Genomic DNA, 18,254 nt, shown 5'->3' on the forward strand with positions numbered 1-18,254 from the left:
TCCAAATGTGAATTCTCTAGAGCTCTTAACCGTGCTGAGCCATCTCTCCAGCACTCCTAGCACCCTGTTTTTAAATGTATGAATGTGATGGTGTGTTCCTGTAATCCCAGCCGTCAGGAGGGTGAAAGCAGGAGGATCCTAAATTCCAGGCCAGCCTGTACTACAGAGGGAGGTTCTGTTTCAAAATAAACTCTAAAAGTGAGTTAAAATGTTTTATCTTCCCACCTGAGTCACATTTGAAATGTCCCTGAGTGGGTATGTGGTTTCACAGGTCTGAAAGCATGTCAGACAGATAGACATCTCCAGTCAGACATCGTCAGACAAATTCTAAACATATGCGAAAGGAGGCCAGGCATGGTGGCCAGATACGCCTTTAGTCTCAGCATTCAGGAGCAGAGTCAGGTAGATCTCTGTGGGTTCGAGACCAGCCTGGTCTACATAGCAAGTCCAGGCCAGCCACGGGTATGTAATAAGAATCTGCTTCAGTTTACAAAAACATGAAAAGACTATAGCGTCTGCATCTTCTTCCAGCCAAAGAATAGGGTATCCGGATTAGAAACAGGCGAGGAGAGGCTCCAGGGGATTGGGAGTTGGGGAAATAGCGAAGTCATTATTGAGTTGGTAAACTAGGTGTGGCAAGCGGAGGTCGTGTGCCCAGCATCTTCCCTTCCTTATTTCACAGGGAGGCAGTTTCCACTGGAGTGTGTCCAGGCCAGCATCTGGCACCTGGGAAAGTGAGAGTTTGAACATGCTGCACGTGAAATAGAAATACAGTTTGGAGAATTGTTGGTGCAGCGTGCCTTGGTGAGAAGCCAAAGCTTGCAGCTGCCTTCGAAAGGGGTGTGGAAGGAGGGGATTTGCAATGGAAACGATTCCAAACTCATAATTCCAGCGGGTGTTTGCTGCTTCCTGTAAAGAATCAGTCAATGTCCCCTGGCCTGCGTGAGGTAAGAGACCCACTGAAAGCTGTTCCATCCAGGATTTAATCACGTTACCTGTCTTCAGTTCTGTATTAAAGAACCACAACATGCCCACTTTTGTAACATGTGTACTACTTTCCTTTGAAAAATCACAGTTAGAGTCGCGCAGTATCATTCGAAATACACACAGGACAAATGTGTCTGCCATCTTTAAGATTCATCAAGCTACCAAGGGGTAGCTCAGCAGTAGAGTAACCGCACGGCACACTAAAGGCCTTAAGTTCATTAGCCTAGAACTATAAAGGTAAATTCCTAAATCAGGGCTGGCAAGAGGGCTCAGCAGGTAAAGGTTCTTGCCATGGGTCTTAGACTTCCTATTGCTGTGATAAAACACCATAACCAAAAGCAATTTGGAAAGGAATGGGTTTATTCTCTTTGCACTTCCGCACACCAGAGGAAGTTAATTCAAAGCCTCAAACAGGGCAGGAGCTGGTGCAGAGGCCATGGAAGGGGTGCTGTTCCCTGGCTTGCTCCTCAGACTTTTAAAAATTATTTACTTATTTACTTTATTATATATATATATATATATATATATATATATATATATGAGTGTATCTTCAGAGGGCATAAGACCCCATTATAGATGATTGTGAGCCACCATGTGGTTGCTGGGATTTGAACTCAGGACCTCTGGAAGAGCAGTCAGTGCTCTTAACCACTGAGCCATCTCTCCAGCCCCCAGCCTAGGAATGGCACCACCTACAACAGGGAAGTCCTTCCCACATCAATCACTAATTAAAAATTGTACTACAGATTTGGCTACAGACCAGTCTTTTGGGTTTTTTTGTTTTGTTTTGTTTTGTTTCGTTGATCTGTCTTCTTTGGTTTTTTTCTTTGGTTTGTTTTTGCTTTCTTTCTTTCTCTTCCAAAACAGGGTTTTTCTGTGTAGTCCTCGCTGTCCTGAAATTCACTCTGTAGACCAAGCTGGTCTCGAATTCAGAGATCTGCCTGCCGCTGCCTCCCGAGTGCTGGGACCAAAGTCACCAGCACCGACTAGCACCTACAGACCAATTGTATGGAGGCATTTTCTGTTAAGAATGCCTCTTCCCACATGCTCTAACATATATCAAGTTGACATAAAACTAGCCAGTCCACCATGTGAGCCTAGCTAGACACCTGAGTTTGATCCATGGAACCTATGTAAAACTGGAAGGAGACAATTGATACCACAAAGTTGTCTCTGACTTCCACATGCATGCTGTACTCACACACATCATACACATACACATCATACATGCACACACATACACATTATACTCACACACACATTTTTTAAACTAAAAATTTGGGTCTGGAGATGTGACTAAGCAGTTAAAAGAACTTACTGCTCTCCCAGAGGACCCAGGTGCAATCTCCAGCACTTATATGGTGGCTCACAACTGTCTGTGACTCCATTTCCAAGGGATACCTGATGTTCTATTCTGGTCTCCTCAGATACCAGGCACACATGTGGTACACAGGTATGCATGCAGGAAAAATACACATAAAATAACTTTTGAAAACTAAAGATCCATATATCAGCATGCTGGCACACACCTGTAATCCCAGCATTTAGGAGGATCCTCCAAAGCAGGGCATCCTGAGTTCTGGGCCAGTAACATCTTGTTCCAAAAACATTTTTTTTTTCAAGACAAAGAGTTTCTCTGTGTGGCCCTGGCTGTCCCAGAACTCAATTTATAGACCATGTTGGCCTTGAACTCACATGGATCCACTTGTGTCTGCTTTCTAAGTGCTAGCATTAAAGGTATGCACCACCACATCCAACTTAAAATCTTTTTTTTTAGATTTATTTGTTATATTTATATATACTGTGTACACTGTAGCTGTCTTCAGACACACCAGAAGAGGGCATCAGATCTCATTACAGATGGTTGTGAGCCATCATGTGATTGCTGGGAATTGAACTCAGGACCTCTGGAAGAGCAGTCAGTGTTCTTTTTTTTTTTTAAGATTTTTTTGGTTCTTTTTTTCGGAGCTGGGGACCGAACCCAGGGCCTTGCGCTTCCTAGGCAAGCGCTCTACCACTGAGCTAAATCCCCAACCCCTTTTTTTTTTTTTTTTTTTTTTTTTTTTCGGAGCTGGGGACCGAACCCAGGGCCTTGCGGGTTTGCTAGGCAAGCGCTCTACCACTGAGCCAAATCCCCAACCCAGCAGTCAGTGTTCTTAACCACTGAGCCATCTCTCCAGCCCCTAAAACTTTTTTTATTGGGGGAGGTGGGAGGGAACACCCATAAGGAAGGGGGGAGGGAAGGGATGTTTGCCTGGAAACCGGGAAAGGGAATAACACTCGAAATGTACATAAGAAATACTCAAGTTAATAATAATAATAAAAAAAACTTTTTTATTTATTTATTTTTTTTAAAACCTAATTCTCTATTCTATATATATATATATATATATATATATATATATATATATACTGTAGCTGTCCTCAGATACACCAGAAGAAGGCATCAGATCTCTTTACAGATGGTTGTGAGCCACCATGTGGTTGCTGGGAATTGAACTCAGGACCTCTGGAAGAGCAGCCAGTGCTCTTAACCACTGAGCCATCTCTCCAGCCCCATTAAAACTTTTTTAAATGATTCATATATCACAGTTCTTGGCTTTTAGGTATGATAACACATGTGTATAATGTGTGTGTGTGTGTGTGTGTGTGTGTGTGTGTAAATGGAAAAACAGGAAAAGCCTAATTGTGTGTCAATGAAGATGATTAAATTATGGCACATTAATCACTTGATAACTTTGGTTATTGGAAAGAACTGACTCCTATAAGTCAGAACTAGAGAGGAGGAGGGAATTGGCTTACTATTAGGAACTGACTCATCACAAAATCAGAGACGTCTGTAGAAGATCTGAGGCTACACAGACGGAGACCAATCTAGCCAGTGGTGTAAATTCCTCAGACTTCAATGTCCAAATATCAAAGAGGAACTTCCCTTTCTCTGCCTCTTTGTCGCATTCAGGCTTCCGAAGGAATGAATGAGATCCACTCACAGGGGGAGGCTACTAGCTTTAATCTGTCCACCAATCTAACTCAAATGTTAATCTGACCCAGGAGACCCTTCACAGCAATACCCAGAATCAAGCTGAACCAATGAGCTGAGATCTCCATGAACTACTCAAATGATTCATAAAATTAACCGTCTCGAGTCTGTCCTTTGTCACTGTGGCACCTGCATGTCTTCCTAACACCAGACTAAATCTTTGAATAAAGAGGGTAACAAACTCTTGATTCTACTCGATGTGGACAACGCCCTCTTCTGACCTCCTCAGGCACCAGGCACACACATGGCCCACAGACATACATGTGGGCAAAACACATATAAAATAAAATAAATAGGGCTGGAGAAATGACTCAGAGGTTAAGAACACTGACTGCTCTTCCAGAGGTCCTGAGTTCAAATCCCAGCAACCACATGGTGGCTCACAACCATCTGTAATGGGATCTGATGCCCTCTTCTGGTGTGTCTGAACAGCTACAGTGTACTTATATATAATAAATAAATAAATCTTTTTTAAAAATTGGAATCACGCTGGCTTGTTTTTTAAAAAGTCTTAAAATATTTTAATTTGGACCATCAGCATTCTGTTATGGAACGGAAGAGAATCTAAACAAGAAAAAAAAAACCACTTCATGTATTTGTTTGTTTTGAGATAAGGTTTGCTATGCCATCTTAGTCTGGAACTTGATAAGTAGACCAGGCTAACCTCTAACTAAGAGAGATCTATCGGCCAGCTTCTGCCTCCCAAGTGCTTGGATTAAGGGGTGTGTACCACATCCAGCACCCTTTTCTGGCCTTCACAGGCACCCACACTTGCACAGCCATGTGTGTGCACACACATACATAAAAAAACCAAACCAAAACAAAAAGCAACTCTCTGGCAGTGTTGGCACATAGGAAATGTGATCCAGGAATATTGGACCACTCACCAGAAACAGACTAGAACCTAAGGATCTGTCACTGAGCAGCCCAGAAAATCTTTTCTTCTCAATGAGGAAATCACAGATCCACTACTAAGGCCAGTATCAAAAAGAAGATATAACAGGAGCAACATTTTCTAACACTTGGCCATTGACTGAGGCACAAGAACGGCATCTAGAAATAGGGTGGTTGGTGATCCACGCCTTTGATCCCAGCACTCAGAGGCAAAGCAAGGCAGACCTCTGAGTTTGAGGCCAGCCCGGTCTATAGAGTGAGTTCCCCAAGAAGCCAGGGCTACACAGGGAACCCCAGCTTCAAACGAACAAACAAACAAACAAACAAGGATGGCATCTAGAAAGAAATGAGTTTCAAAAAGTTCAAACTTAGCTCTCTAACACTAAAAACCACAAAGCGTCAACGATTCCAAGTTGCCTGGTGTAGTGACCCCGACACTCTGGAGGCAGGCAGATCTCTCCAAATGCACCACCACACCCGGCAACTACCAGCCATGGGGTTTGACATTTTCCATTGTTACCATAGCCGTATGCCATATGCCATTAGTACCCTATGCAATTCTCTCTCTCTCTCTCTCTTCTCTCTCTCTCTCTCTCTCTCTCTCTCTCTCTCTCTCTCTCTCTCTCTCTCTCTCTCTCTCTCTCTCTCTCTCTCTCTCTCTCTCTCTCTCTCCTTAATGGTTTCTCTGTGGAGCCCTAGCTGCCCTGGAACTCACTCTGTAGACTAGTAGGCTGGCTTCAAACTCAAGAGATCTGCCTGTCTGGGATTTAAGGCATGCTAGACCACCACTCAGTTCATTTGTTGGCCTTCTTTATTCTTCCTTAAAGGCTTAATAAATATGCAATAAAATGCTTTTTGAACACATTTATGTCATGTTTCAACACTTTCATACAAAGGGCGTACATTCGATCTCAGAATGTCAACCAGTCTGTGGTTCTCGTGACTGTGGTAGCTGGAGCTCTGCTTTATGGCCTGGCAACAAAGCGGACACGTGCGTCCCCTGCTGCAAATTCAACGAACTGCAGCCTAACAGGAGCCGACCTCTCTTCGGCCGCTTCTCAGACGAGCTTTCAAAGGAAGTAGCAAAGCCAGCGAGTGCGCACGGCTTTCTGGGAAATACAGTTGGACATTCGAGTTAGAACTACAAATCCCGGCACGCACCGCAATGGAGCCCCTAGTTGAGGGGTGTTCTTGAGCTACTAAATCTTGTCAGAGTTTTAGCAATGCCTTACAAACTTGGTTCACTGTTTAAAGAGGCGTTGAGGAAACGTGATAGCTTCCTTGACGCTGATGCAAAGGCTGACTCTTGCTTCTACAGCTTCCTCAATGTGGCGAATCTGCCGTTGTCGTTAGGCTAGCCGGACTCCTCGGTTAGCATGTGGAATCGGCTGTGGGAAATACGACGTGAAAGGTACTAGAGCCCGTACAGTCATGGCGGCCGCCAAGGCTGGGGCTTCAGCTCCTGAGGCGGCGGGTTCCGCCGAAGCTCCGTTGCAGTACAGCCTCCTTCTTCAGCACCTGGTGGGCGACAAGCGTCAGCCACGGCTTCTGGAGCCTGGCAGTCTGGGCGGGATCCCGAGTCCTGCCAAGAGCGAGGAGCAGAAGATGATCGAGAGGGCGATGGAAAGTTGCGCCTTCAAGGCTGTGCTGGCCTGTGTGGGAGGTGAGGCGAGGCTTGTGGGACCCTTGGGAGGTTGAGGGCTTGGAGAACCTTAAGATTCCTTGCTAAGACCACGCGCCTGGGAGGCGAGGAACCTGTGCATCTCGACCTTGATTGCTCCCGGGATGGCTGGCTCCTTGAACCCGGAGATGCCGCTCTTGACCCTGAGATTAACATTCACAGTCAGGGTCTGCAGGTTCCTAAATTGTTGCTTTCTTTTCTTCGTTTTATTCGTTCGTTCGTTCATTCATTCATTCATTCATTCATTCATTCATTCATTCAGTTGTTACTGTGTAACGGTCAGGTGCCCGGCAGAAGGAATATGGATGAAAGCGACAGGAGTCCTGAAGGAGAATATTAGGACGCAAAGAGAAGAATGCTGCAGACACACAGGGAGTTGCAAATGCAAAGGTCCTCAAGGCAGGAGTTTGGAGTTTGGAAATTATTACTGGGTGGTGGTGGCCCAAGCCTTTAACCCCAGCACTGGGAGTGGTGGTGGTGGGCAGAGACAGACAGACAGGGAGGACTACATAGAGACACCCTGTCTCAAAAAAAAAAAGCGAAGGCCAGTGTGATTAGACAGTCGGGGTGAGGCTGGGATGGATGTTAACAACACACACACACACACACACACACACACACACTCACACTCACACACACAAATTAATCTTCCAGGGTTTGAGAATGTACAGCATACTTATAGTGTACAGGTAAAAAGGTTGTTTATTTGTAGATGAGTTTAAATTTCGTTAAGAATGAAGAACATTTTAAAAATACAGGAGTTCAAATCTTAAATAGTGAGGAGGAAGAGGCAGTCAGATCTCAAGAGTTCCAGGTCAGCCTAGTCTATAGAGTGAATTCCAGGAAAGTCAGGGCTACGTAATAGAGAAACTAATTCTTTTTTTTTTTTAAGACTTATTTATTTGATGTGTATGGATACACTGTAGTTGTCTTCAGACACACCAGAAGAGGGCATCAGATCTCATTACAGATGGTTGTGAGCCACCATGTGGTTGCTGGGAATTGAACTCAGGACCTCTGGAAGAGCAGTCAGTGCTCTTAACCACTGAGCCATCTCTCCAGCCCCGAGAAACTAATTCAAAAACCAAAACAAACGGGCTGGAGAGATAGCTCAGTGGTTAAGAGCGTAGACTGCTCTTCCAAAGGTCTGAGTTCAACTCCCAGCAACCACAGGGTAGCTCACAACCATCTGTAATGGGATCTGATGCTCTCTTCTGGTGTGTCTGCTACAGTGTACTCATATACATAAAATAAATAAATAAATAAATAAATAAATAAATAAATAAATAAATAAATATTTAAAAAATCAAAACAAACAAATAAGTAGAAAGAAGAGATAGAGTTTTGGAGCTGAAGTGATTAGAAAGCAAGACCAGGAGAGGAGGGGTCTAGCTTCATTGAGCTTACATTGATCTTGAGGTGATCATCTTGAAAAGACATCATACAGAAATGGCTGGGGAGAAAGCCCAGTTGGTAAAGTGCTTGTCATGCAAACATGAAGGTCTGAGTTCAGAACCCAGCAGGTATGGCTGGGTGAGGTGATGGGGCCTCTAAGCCCAGCACTGGAGAGGAAGAGGCAGGATAGCCAGGGCTGTTACACAGAGAGACCCTGTCTTAGAAAACAAACAAACAACAATAACAAAAAGAAATTGGTAGGTAATTCCTGAGAAATGGCACCCACTCTGGCCTACACTCACAGACAAAAGAAGGCTCAGACAAGGCATTTGTTGACAGAAACATAGGATTCCATGTTTAATATTCATGTGACTCTGAAGACGGTTACTTAACCTCTCCAGGGTGTGGTTTAGAGAGGCAGGGTGGATGGCGGTTTCAGTGCCTTTAATCCAAGCACTTGGGAAGCAGAGGCAAATGACCCTCTGGAGTTGGAGCTCCTGTTCTACAGTGTCAGGTTCCAGGCCAGCGGGGTTATGTAGTGAGGCCCTCAAACAGAAAAGCCAGGAAGGGGAGATAGTAACATCTGCCTCACCAGTTATTATGAAAAATAAGGGATATTCCAGAATAGCGGGGACATGATGCTTCCTTACCGAGTGACTGTATGAATGTTGTTACGGGTCATATACAACGTTGGTAGCTGAAGAACAGGGTTAAAGCTGAAAGGCATAAATCCTAGAGGAGCTGTGGGGTAGACTCCGACTGTACTGTGGGGGAAGCCGGATCAGGACTGAGTGCCAAGAGACCAGAAAGGCCATCTTCAATTACCATCCCAAAATGGTAATCCAGAGAATGTGCAAAAGAATCTTATCTCTGCTTACCTCTAGGATTTGTCTTGGGAGGTGCATTTGGTGTCTTTACTGCTGGCATTGATACCAACGTGGGCTTTGACCCCAAGGACCCTTACCGGACACCAACTGCAAGAGAAGTCCTGAAGGACATGGGACAGAGAGGAATGTCCTATGCCAAAAATTTTGCCATTGTGGGTGCCATGTTTTCCTGTACTGAGTGTCTGGTAGAGTCTGTAAGTGCCTCTTGCTTTTTAAGAAAGCTCTTCCTGTTGCCCTTGTACACTTTTTAATTATCTTTTTTTTTTTAAAAAATCATTTAAAAATGCTCGTGTGTGTGTGTGTGTGTGTGTGTGTGTGTGTGTGTGTGTGTGTGAATGTGAATGTTTTGCCTGCTATGTATGTGCATCATGCGTGCCATGTAAGTCTAGAGAATTGAACCAGGGTCTTTCTGGGAGAAAGCCAATGCCCTTAACTACCAAGCCATCTCTCCAGCCACACACCCTCCGTTTTTGAAACAGGGTCTTACAGTGTAACCCTGGATGACCTGGAACTCACTAGATCTACCAGGTAGGCCTAGAACTCACAGAGATCCTCCTGTCTATCTCCTGAGTGCAGGGATGGGATTAAAGGCATGTGCCAGCACACCCAGCCCATTGCACAGCTTTTACAAAGAGCGGTGTTGGAGGTGTTCCTTCAGAGTGCAGATCAGAAATGTGAAGCCTTAGATGATGTGGTCCATATTTGCAGCTTTAGCACTCAGGAACTGAAGCGGAGGATCAGGAGATCTGGGCCAGGCTGGGCTGGAAAGACCTTGCCTCAACACAAACATTTAAAATGTCAATTTTGGGGTTGGGATTTAGCTCAGTGGTAGAGGCTTGCCTAGCAAGCGCAAGGCCCTGGGTTCGGTCCTCAGCTCAAAAAAAAAAAAAAAAAAAAGTCAATTTTGGTCTAGATTGTTCATCCAAAAAATAGTCCCTAATGTGAACTTTTTACATATTATGTAGATTTTGCACATTTTTAAAAATCTTCTGTAGGCAAGTGGGTTTTTGTTTTGTTTTTCTTATTTATTTGGTACTGGGGATTGAACTTAGGGCTTTATGTATACTAGGCAAGGGCTTGACCTGGACTACATCCCCAATTCAGGTCATTGTAATTAATAAAATTATCCTGGAGAATATATGGAAATTTTGCTTCCCAAATGCTAGACTTGACTTTAGCTCTCTGGTGCCACCTGCAGGACCCATGTATAAGCACATACAATTTAGGAACAGCCCTTTTGAAGTAAAGGTTTGAGCAGGACTAAACTGGGCAGCTGGGAGCGCTGTGTTTTCTTCCTCAGCCTTGTCTGGCTCAGTCCCCTGGCTCTAAACAGCGTTTCTCCCCCCACAGTACCGGGGGAAGTCAGACTGGAAGAACAGCGTCATCAGCGGCTGCATCACTGGTGGAGCCATCGGCTTCAGAGGTCGGTAAACAGCTCTTGAGTGCTTTTCTTTTGTGGTCTGAGACAAAGTGGTGATGTTGACATTTCCCAACATGAGTGTTCTAAGGATGCTTGATATTCCTTCCCTCTGACAAATCCCCGCTGCTTCTGTGTAAACTCGGTTCTTGCTAGTACTCAGATCATCCATGCTGGGCTTTCTCATCCTTGACACATAAGCACATAAAGTTGTTTTTTTAATTTATTTATTTTAAAGAATTATTTATTTTATGTATGAGTACACTGTAGCTGTCCGCAGACACACCAGAAGAGGGCATCAGATCTCAATACAGATGGTTGTGAGCCACCATGTGGTTGCTGGGAATTGAACTCAGGACCTCTGGAAGAGCAGTCAGTGCTCTTAACCACTGAGCCATCTCTGTCCAGCCTTCTATTTTTATTTTTTAAAGAAAACTTTATTTTGCATGGGCATTTTGCCTGCATATATGTCTGTGCCCCACATGTGTGCCTGGCACCAGAGGAGGGCATCAGGTCCCCTGGACTGGAACTACAGGCAGTTGTAAGCCATGTGACTGGTGGGAACCAAGCCTGCGCCCTCTGAGAAGGGAACAAGTGCTTTTTTTTTTTTTTTTTTTTTTTTTTTTTTTGGAGCTGGGGAACGAACCCAGGGCCTTGCGCATGCTAGGCAAGCGCTCTACCACTGAGCTAAATCCCCAGCCCCAACAAGTGCTCTTTTAACTGCTGAGCTCTCTCTCTAGCCCTCCAGGTAAATCTTTCTGGTGTGTAGAATGGAGTCATGTGCATTTGGCTGGATGCTCATAGAATCTTCAGATCGGAAAGCTAAAGTGTCTCCTGCTGTGTCAGAAGCTCCCTGGGATAGGGAAGTTACCCATAGTTAACCACAGAGCCTGATCTTTCCTAGAGAAAAAGAGCTTGCATATTGAGTGTGTGAGATGACGTGCTCGTGGTGAATGCTGTCGGTGTGTACATAGCGTGGAAGCCTAGCGAGGTCACTCAGCCTGAGAGTCTATTTGTCCACACTTTCAGATGTGCTGAGATTCATTTCATGGCATTGCAAGTGTCTGAACATCTTTTTTTCTTAATTTTATACACTTGTTGGGGGGTTTGTTTGTTTTACAGTTCTGGGGACCAGACCCAGACCTTGAAAACACTAAGCATGAGTTCTCATATTAAGCTACAGCCCCAGCTCGGGTTTAATTTTGTACATGAATTTTAATAGCTGGGCTTTTCTGTAGTTGGGGACCCTTAGATTTCTATTAATTGAAACCTGAGTACACACTGAATTGGTGGTACATACATGTTAGCCCAGTGCTCAGGAGGAGTTAAGAGACCTTGTCTCAGAAAATCAATACAGCTGGTTGGAGAGGTGGATCGGCCCAGAGGTTTAGAGCATGTACTATTCTTGCAATTAGTTCTCAGAGCCCCTCACAGCTACCTGTACCTGCAGCTCCAGAGGCACCCATGTGTACACACACACACACACACACACACACACACACACACACAGATGCGGGTGGTGGTGGTGGATGCCTTTGCTCCCACACTCAGGAGGCAGAGGCAAGTAGATCTCTGTGAGTTTTGAGGCCAACATGGTCTACAGATCAAGTTCCAGGACAGGCAGAGCTACACAGAGAAACCCTGTCTCAAATAACAAAAGAAAAACAAAAAGTATAGATAAAAAAGGAGGACGGGACAGAAGAAAGCTAAGTGCAGACATCCTAGGAATGTTAGGTCATCAGCTAGAAAGAAACCATCCCCCACCCCATCCCTGTTCAAGTGTATAGCATTGGCCTCGAGCACTTGAGTGCTCCTGGAGGCAGAATGTATTCCTGGGCCACTCTCCATCATTCACAGCTTGAGTTACCCAGAGCAAAAGCCTCTCATCTTCTAAGAGCCAGTGATTTGTTGTCATTAAGGCTGCACTAGCTCCTCACAGCCTTGTTTGGTTGGCAGAGAGGCTTCTCTTTTGGCATTCCATAGTGTAGCTTCGTCAGGGCTGTGAGCTCAGCCCCCCAGCCCCCAGGATTGCTTTGATCACCTTCCCAGGAATTTATTCCATAAACAGATCAGTGTATAAGGCCATATGCTTTCATTTGATTCCAAGGGCTGCTTCCCTTAACCAGTTTCCTGACTGTGAAGGGCTAGTTCCATATGACTAGACACAGTAACTGTTTGGAATGAGAAAAGCTAAGCAAATGTATAATTGGATAAGGCACACTGGTTTGGATGGGATATGTTGCTTCATTGAAATTTTTTTATGATTTATTTTTATTTCATGTGCATTTGTCTGCATGAGGGTGCCAGATATCCTGGAACTTGACCTATAGACAGTTGTGAGCTGCCATGTAGGTGCTGGGTATTGAACCGAGATCCTTGGGAAGAGTAGCTAGCACTCTTAACTGCTTGAACCATCTCTCCAGACCCGCTTCATTGAAATCTTAATGAGGCATTACAGTTGAATGATTTAATGCGCTTAAATTGGCTTCTTTGCATCTGTGGTACAAACTTACAAGTACAGTCCCAACTCAGCACCTGCCACGGTGGTAACGCTGCTTGTGTTTGCTTTGCAGCTGGAGTAAAGGCCGGGGCCATAGGTTGTGGAGGTTTTGCTGCTTTCTCTGCTGCAATCGATTATTACCTACGGTGAAAGAAATAGCCTGAAAGGAAGAGGACGCCAGCCACCTTCAGGGCTGTCCTTTGGAGCAGTTCCTGCACACTTGCCATTGCTTCAGGGGTGAAGCTAGTTGTTTCCCTCTACAGTAGGCAGTGGGAGGGACACTCCTCGTTGCTCTCTCTCGCCAGCCATCGGAGCAACCATGCTGTCTACTTCTGAATTCCGACCAGGTTTCTCAGGAGATGGTATGCGCGATTGTCTCCTTGCAGTGAACAGATCAGGAGGCAGTGTATGCACTGTTAAAAGAATTAAGTGTGAACCAGGCTCAGTTCTGACCTTGCTCAACTCTCCAGCTGTGAACAGGGAGGTGTCAGTGTTCGCCCATAGCCACCTCTTCCTTCAAACTGTGTTGTGCAAGCATCCATCTTAAGTTCCAGGACAGGGCAAAGTAAACTCATGCCACCCAGGCGATTATGTAATTCCAGTATCTTTGCTGTCCTTGTTAAAAATATGTATATGGGCTGGTAAGGTGGCTCGACAGTTAATAACACTGGCTGCTATTCCAGAGGTCCCAGATTTGGTTCCCAGCACCTACTTTGTGGCTTCCAACCATCTGTAACTCTAGTTCCAGGGATCTAAGGTCCTTTTCTGACCTCTGAGGACACCAGGCACCTGAGTGGTACAGAGACATACATACCTGCAGGCAAAATACCCATTTTTTTTAAGAGCATATGTACTGTTATAAGGAGCTAGTTTTTCAGATTTCACACGTCTGTCAAAAGATGCCAACTGGCCCAAAGACCGGTAAGTCCAGTGGAAAGATGAGGAAACCTCAAAGGAACTCAGGAGTGCTGCTGTCAGCATCTGTGGAAACTGTCTTTGTTACCACAGCCGTTCAGCTAGGCCTCTCCCTAGAAAGTCTAGCCATGTTCCTGGATGTATTGCGACTTGCTGGTAACTCCTCTGCCTCCTCAGAGGCATTGGGTTGGCTGATGGTCATTTCTACAGCTTATGACCCCTTAGTCTCCGGCCCCGGCCCAGTTGAAAGGTCCATGTGTGTCTTGCTGTAGTCATCCTGCCGCTGAGTCATACTGTAGCTACTGGCCCAGATCAGTGGAGAGGGCCTGTTCGCCACCACCCTTGTTCTCCATTAAGCTTTTCTTTGGCTTTTGGTGGGGTTTGTTGTTGTTCAACAGTTCAGCCTAATTATACCATGGCAGAAAATGAGCCTTTTATGTCTGGGCTGTGCTGCTGGACTGTTTTACTGTATGTGTGGGTGAAAGTGGAACTAATGTGCTCAGGCCTTACCTCCTGTCGGCTGTGTAGGAGGCTCAGCCGCGGCCTGTAAGCGGCTGCCTCCAGCCAGCGTTCAGTCTTTTCCCTGCCATATAGTAACTCTTCCCCCTTGGCTTTCTTCCTCATCTCCACTGAACCTAAGCAGAATTCAAAGACTCACGGTTGGCATTTGTCATCTGGGTGTGGATCTGTATAATGATACCAGATCCAGAGTAACACCTCTTGCTGTCTCCTTGGAATGGGTGTGAGTTAGTGCACCGGGCTTGTGTTCTTTGCTGAATCTTTTTCATTCATTTGTCAAGGAAAGAATCCAAGGCTCTATGCATGCTTAGGCAAGTACTCAATTAGTCAATCCCCCTGCTTCTGACCTGCAGTGACTTCTGTATGATGCCTGCCCTATTTCATAAGCACAAGGCTTCAGTACTAAAGACAGCTGGAGCCTACCCCACAGCTCTGGAAACAGGCTTCGGGGTGCTTCTTGTACTGTCTGTAAATCCGTCACCTAGGAACACTGATGCAGGGATGGACTCTACCTGGTACCTGTCAAAGTGCTCAGGTGCCTGGGGTCTTTACCAGCTGCTCTTCCACATGAGCCCCAGTCCAAGAAATGCTGCCATCACAACTACCTTGGCAAAGAGGAGCCTCAGCTGTCAGTAGGCATCAGTTGAACAAGCCAAGCCTTGTCCACGTGGACCATTCAATCAAGAGGAGATGAATAGCTTCCTGTTTTAGATGGCTGGGGGTCAGTGTGAGCTCATAAACCAAACAGCAATTGGTAGACACATCTGGTCCCGATCTCTAGAATAAACAGTGTCCAATGGCTTCAGCTGGTGAAAGTCCCACACAAACCCTACTGGGTCTCCTAAAGGAGTGTGGGCTCTTGGTGGGGGGCTCAGGTCTCTGACAAGCAGCTTCAACAGAAGGCTGCCATAAGAGACATGCTAATGTGGAGGAAAACCGAAGTAGTGGAAGACATTGGCGACCTTTCATTGTTTCCAGGCACACTGGTGGCCAGGTCTATAGTGAACACCCCATGAAGTGACTTAGATACGCCTACAGGGACAGAAGGCAGCTTTGTCCTGCAACTGCCACAGCCCCCAAAAGTCAGAAGGGAGCTTCAAGGTTAGACAGATAAACAGGTTCCTGGAAACACATCTGGGTGCAGCTGGAATATTCAAATATTTAGATTGGTGGTCTTTCCTGGACTACTGAGAACACAAACAACCACACCGTGGGGCTGAGTTTTGTGCAAATGTTGAGGCTTTGCATTTTTTTATTAACATTTCCCTCTCACGTGGTTTACATCAATTTATAATAATCTACATAAGTTTAAACAGAACAGAGACAAAAAAAATATATCCATACCAACTTATTGGGAGTCCCATCCTACCTCATCAGCAAAAGCTGGCAGCCCTCAGTCGCTGCACAAGCAAGTACAGGCATACCCGGATTCCTGGACCGTCTCCTGGTGCCCTGCTGGCGGTGCGGGGGTTCTGGGCTGCATGGCCCCTGTCTCAGGAGAACCACCAGATACTTCCTTGGTGCACTTCAGATCTGGCACCTGACTGTCCACTTTGGGTGGAATTTATAAATAATGGGAACATTTAACAGTCCTCAGCTCCTCTGGCCTCCCTGCTGTCACTGCCTAAATAAGCTGTGGCTGTAGCAGCTGATGCAGGGCCCACATCTTTGCTCTACAGAGGCAGGGGGCACTGTTTTGAGCTGCAGCCAGCTCCAGTCAAGCTTTGATAATTTGTTACCATCAATCCTTTGGAAGCAAGAACGCCACATACCCACACCTGAGCGCCAAGATAGTGGCAGATGTGATCTTTACACACAGCATTTTCTTTCACCTGTTTGAGACAGCAAGGCTCCTTGTTAAACTGCTAATAGGCAGCTGGGAAGTTGGCATTCCTTCCTCCTGCATGAACAAACTGTACCGTTCTGTCAAAGGCAATAGGTATGAACGGGACCAGGAGAGCCCTACCTAACCTCACCTAGCAAACAACAGCTTGGGGGCCAGCAAACCCTTGTTTAGACTTAGCCCTGAGCACACACAATGAGAGCTGGTCTCCCCAATCCTGAGGGCCAAGAATGAAAGAACTCTGCCATATAGAAGAAACAGGAAGCTGTATGGTAGCTCAAGCCCCTATGACAGGAGCACCTTTCTTTCCGTGCTAATTACCACAGGCTGGTAGCTCCTGCTCAGGCTGGAAACGGTACTTTGGGAGTAAAACTCCTTTTTAGTACCAAGCAATGGGTCACAGCTGCGAATGACACCTGCTGACCTGATGCTCTACAGCCCCAGCAGAACTCATTGACAAGAGAGGCTTCCTACCCCACAACTTCTGTATGCTTGGGATTACCCACAGGCCTGGATCCAGAAGCCAGGGTAGAAGCATTCCACTGGGTTCTATCTGCTGTTCCTAGGCTCTGGAGCACGCATGGCAATGTGGCTGCCCCGTGGCAGTGCTTGGCTGTTGAGAGTGTAAAATCTAAGGCAAAAATACCACGAGGTATGTGTGGTTCCAGGTTCCTGTTTTCACCTGGACACCTGATTCAGCCACAGAAGCTGCCCTCCAGGAGGCTGTACTCCACTAGGATAGCCTCTGCCAGTCCTTAGTGTGAAGACTGGCTTCCCTTGACTTGCCACTGCTGGCTGCTCCACCCATCTTGTTCCTTCACAGCCTGGGTGCCCACCATACCCTTCAGGTGCAATCCTGACCTCTATGATGGCAGGACACTTGTAGGTCATTACACTCAAAGAAAATAGAACACCAGGGGAAAGGAACAGAAAATTCAGCCATAGAAGAAACAGCTGAAGATGCCGTACTGGTAGGCAGGAGATAGAACAGACAAACCCCAGAAATGGCAATTCTCAAATAGAACATTCCAGAAATGAGCTCTCCAGCTCTGTGCTGAGGATTAGTGTGTGTCTGTCTCCTTGTTCAACATTTGCACAGACAGCAAGGAAAGCAGATGTGCTTCCACATGTGGAGAGCGAGGAGGCCAGGGCAGCACATCAGACAGGCCAGCACTGCCCAGGGCCCCTGCAGAACTTTGCAGTGATGGAGCAAAGGCCCATGCTGCACATGCATGCAGCAGGCTGGGAGGTGGAGAGGGCAGACACTGCAGGGAGGCTGCAATCTGGGAGCAGGGCCAGGAGAGGAGAAGCTGGCAGCAGTTACACAGCGCAAAGTAAAAGTCCTTGGACTGGACTCAGGCAGAAAGAAGAGTTGGGAGAAATGAAAGAACAAAGCAAGCTGTCTGTGCCCACACCAGCTCGGCCACTACCTTTTCTGCAATGACAAATATACATAAAACAATTCCTGGACAGCACGGAGCATCAGACACACTCAGGTACGGAGGGAAGGAGCTGGGGTGTGGTGAGGAGGCGGGGGCTGGTCAGCTGGCTTTGTACAAGGTGGCACAAAAGATGCACGTGTTCCAGTTCTTGGAAGGTGGCTTCCCTTGGACTCTGGAGTGCTAGGCTGGGGAGTTTCTGTTGCAGTCTTTCAAGTCTATGTCGGGCCCCGGCTGGAGGGCTGGCGCTGGCCACCCCCACAGCTGCCCACCCCAGGCTACACGTCTGTGGAGAAGTACAGTGTGTTCCGCTTCAGTTCTGCGAAGGAAATGGGGGGGTGCTGCAGGTAGTAGAGTAGGACCTGGACCTGTGAGGAGACAGGGAGACTGAGTTGAGGTCCTCGTGTTCCAAACCCTCCTTACCTGCTAAGCTGAAAAGAAATGATTGCTGGGCTGCAACCATGTCACTCCCCAAACTTACTTTGGGTTCTTCCCCTTTACTGGAACCCTGATCCCTTTGCTCATTTACAGCACTATAGGGTACCGTAGGGTCAAGGGTCAGAGAGCCACTTTCTTGTCTAAGTCAAAAACTTTCAGCACTAGCCTGAGATGAGTGTTGAAGGTAAGCCCCTTGACCTCAGGGCTTTCACACACGAGGTCAATCTCCAGCCCTCAATTTGCTGTCTCTGAGACTGAAGCACTCAGGAAAGCAGCTAACACCTGGGACAGATACTCTT

General features: G+C 46.3%; 2 protein-coding genes across 7 annotated transcripts in view; one reads left to right on the forward strand and one right to left on the reverse strand.

Moving 5' to 3' along the window:
- Window positions 1-6,346: 6,346 nt before the first annotated feature.
- Timm22 (translocase of inner mitochondrial membrane 22) lies at window positions 6,347-15,036 on the forward strand. The gene is made up of 4 exons (XM_032912350.1): window positions 6,347-6,584; window positions 8,882-9,078; window positions 10,235-10,307; window positions 12,875-15,036. The coding sequence occupies exons 1-4, from the start codon at window positions 6,353-6,355 to the stop codon at window positions 12,949-12,951; spliced, it is 579 nt and encodes a 192-aa protein (XP_032768241.1). The 5' UTR covers window positions 6,347-6,352; the 3' UTR covers window positions 12,952-15,036.
- Window positions 15,037-15,452: 416 nt separating this feature from the next.
- Window positions 15,453-18,254, reverse strand: part of Abr (ABR activator of RhoGEF and GTPase) — a 195,890-nt gene continuing 193,088 nt past the window's right edge. For 5 of the 6 annotated variants that reach the window (XM_032912343.1, XM_032912346.1, XM_032912345.1 and 2 more), the window contains one exon: window positions 15,453-17,885. In XM_032912343.1, coding sequence (XP_032768234.1) covers window positions 17,796-17,885 — 90 coding nt within the window. In that variant the 3' untranslated portion in view covers window positions 15,453-17,795. The remainder of the gene's footprint in view (window positions 17,886-18,254) is intronic. The other variant, XM_032912344.1, reaches the window with a different exon arrangement.

This window comes from Rattus rattus, chromosome 9 (genome assembly GCF_011064425.1).
Source record: "Rattus rattus isolate New Zealand chromosome 9, Rrattus_CSIRO_v1, whole genome shotgun sequence".
Classification (NCBI taxonomy): domain Eukaryota; kingdom Metazoa; phylum Chordata; class Mammalia; order Rodentia; family Muridae; genus Rattus; species Rattus rattus.

Coding starts and splice junctions, on each gene's coding strand:
- Timm22 (XM_032912350.1), top strand. CDS start 6,353: ATGGCGGCCGCCAAGGCTGGGGCTTCAGCTCCTGAGGCGGCGGGTTCC. Junction 6,585..8,881: donor TGTGCTGGCCTGTGTGGGAG/GTGAGGCGAGGC, acceptor GCTTACCTCTAG/GATTTGTCTTGGGAGGTGCA. Junction 9,079..10,234: donor CTGAGTGTCTGGTAGAGTCT/GTAAGTGCCTCT, acceptor CTCCCCCCACAG/TACCGGGGGAAGTCAGACTG.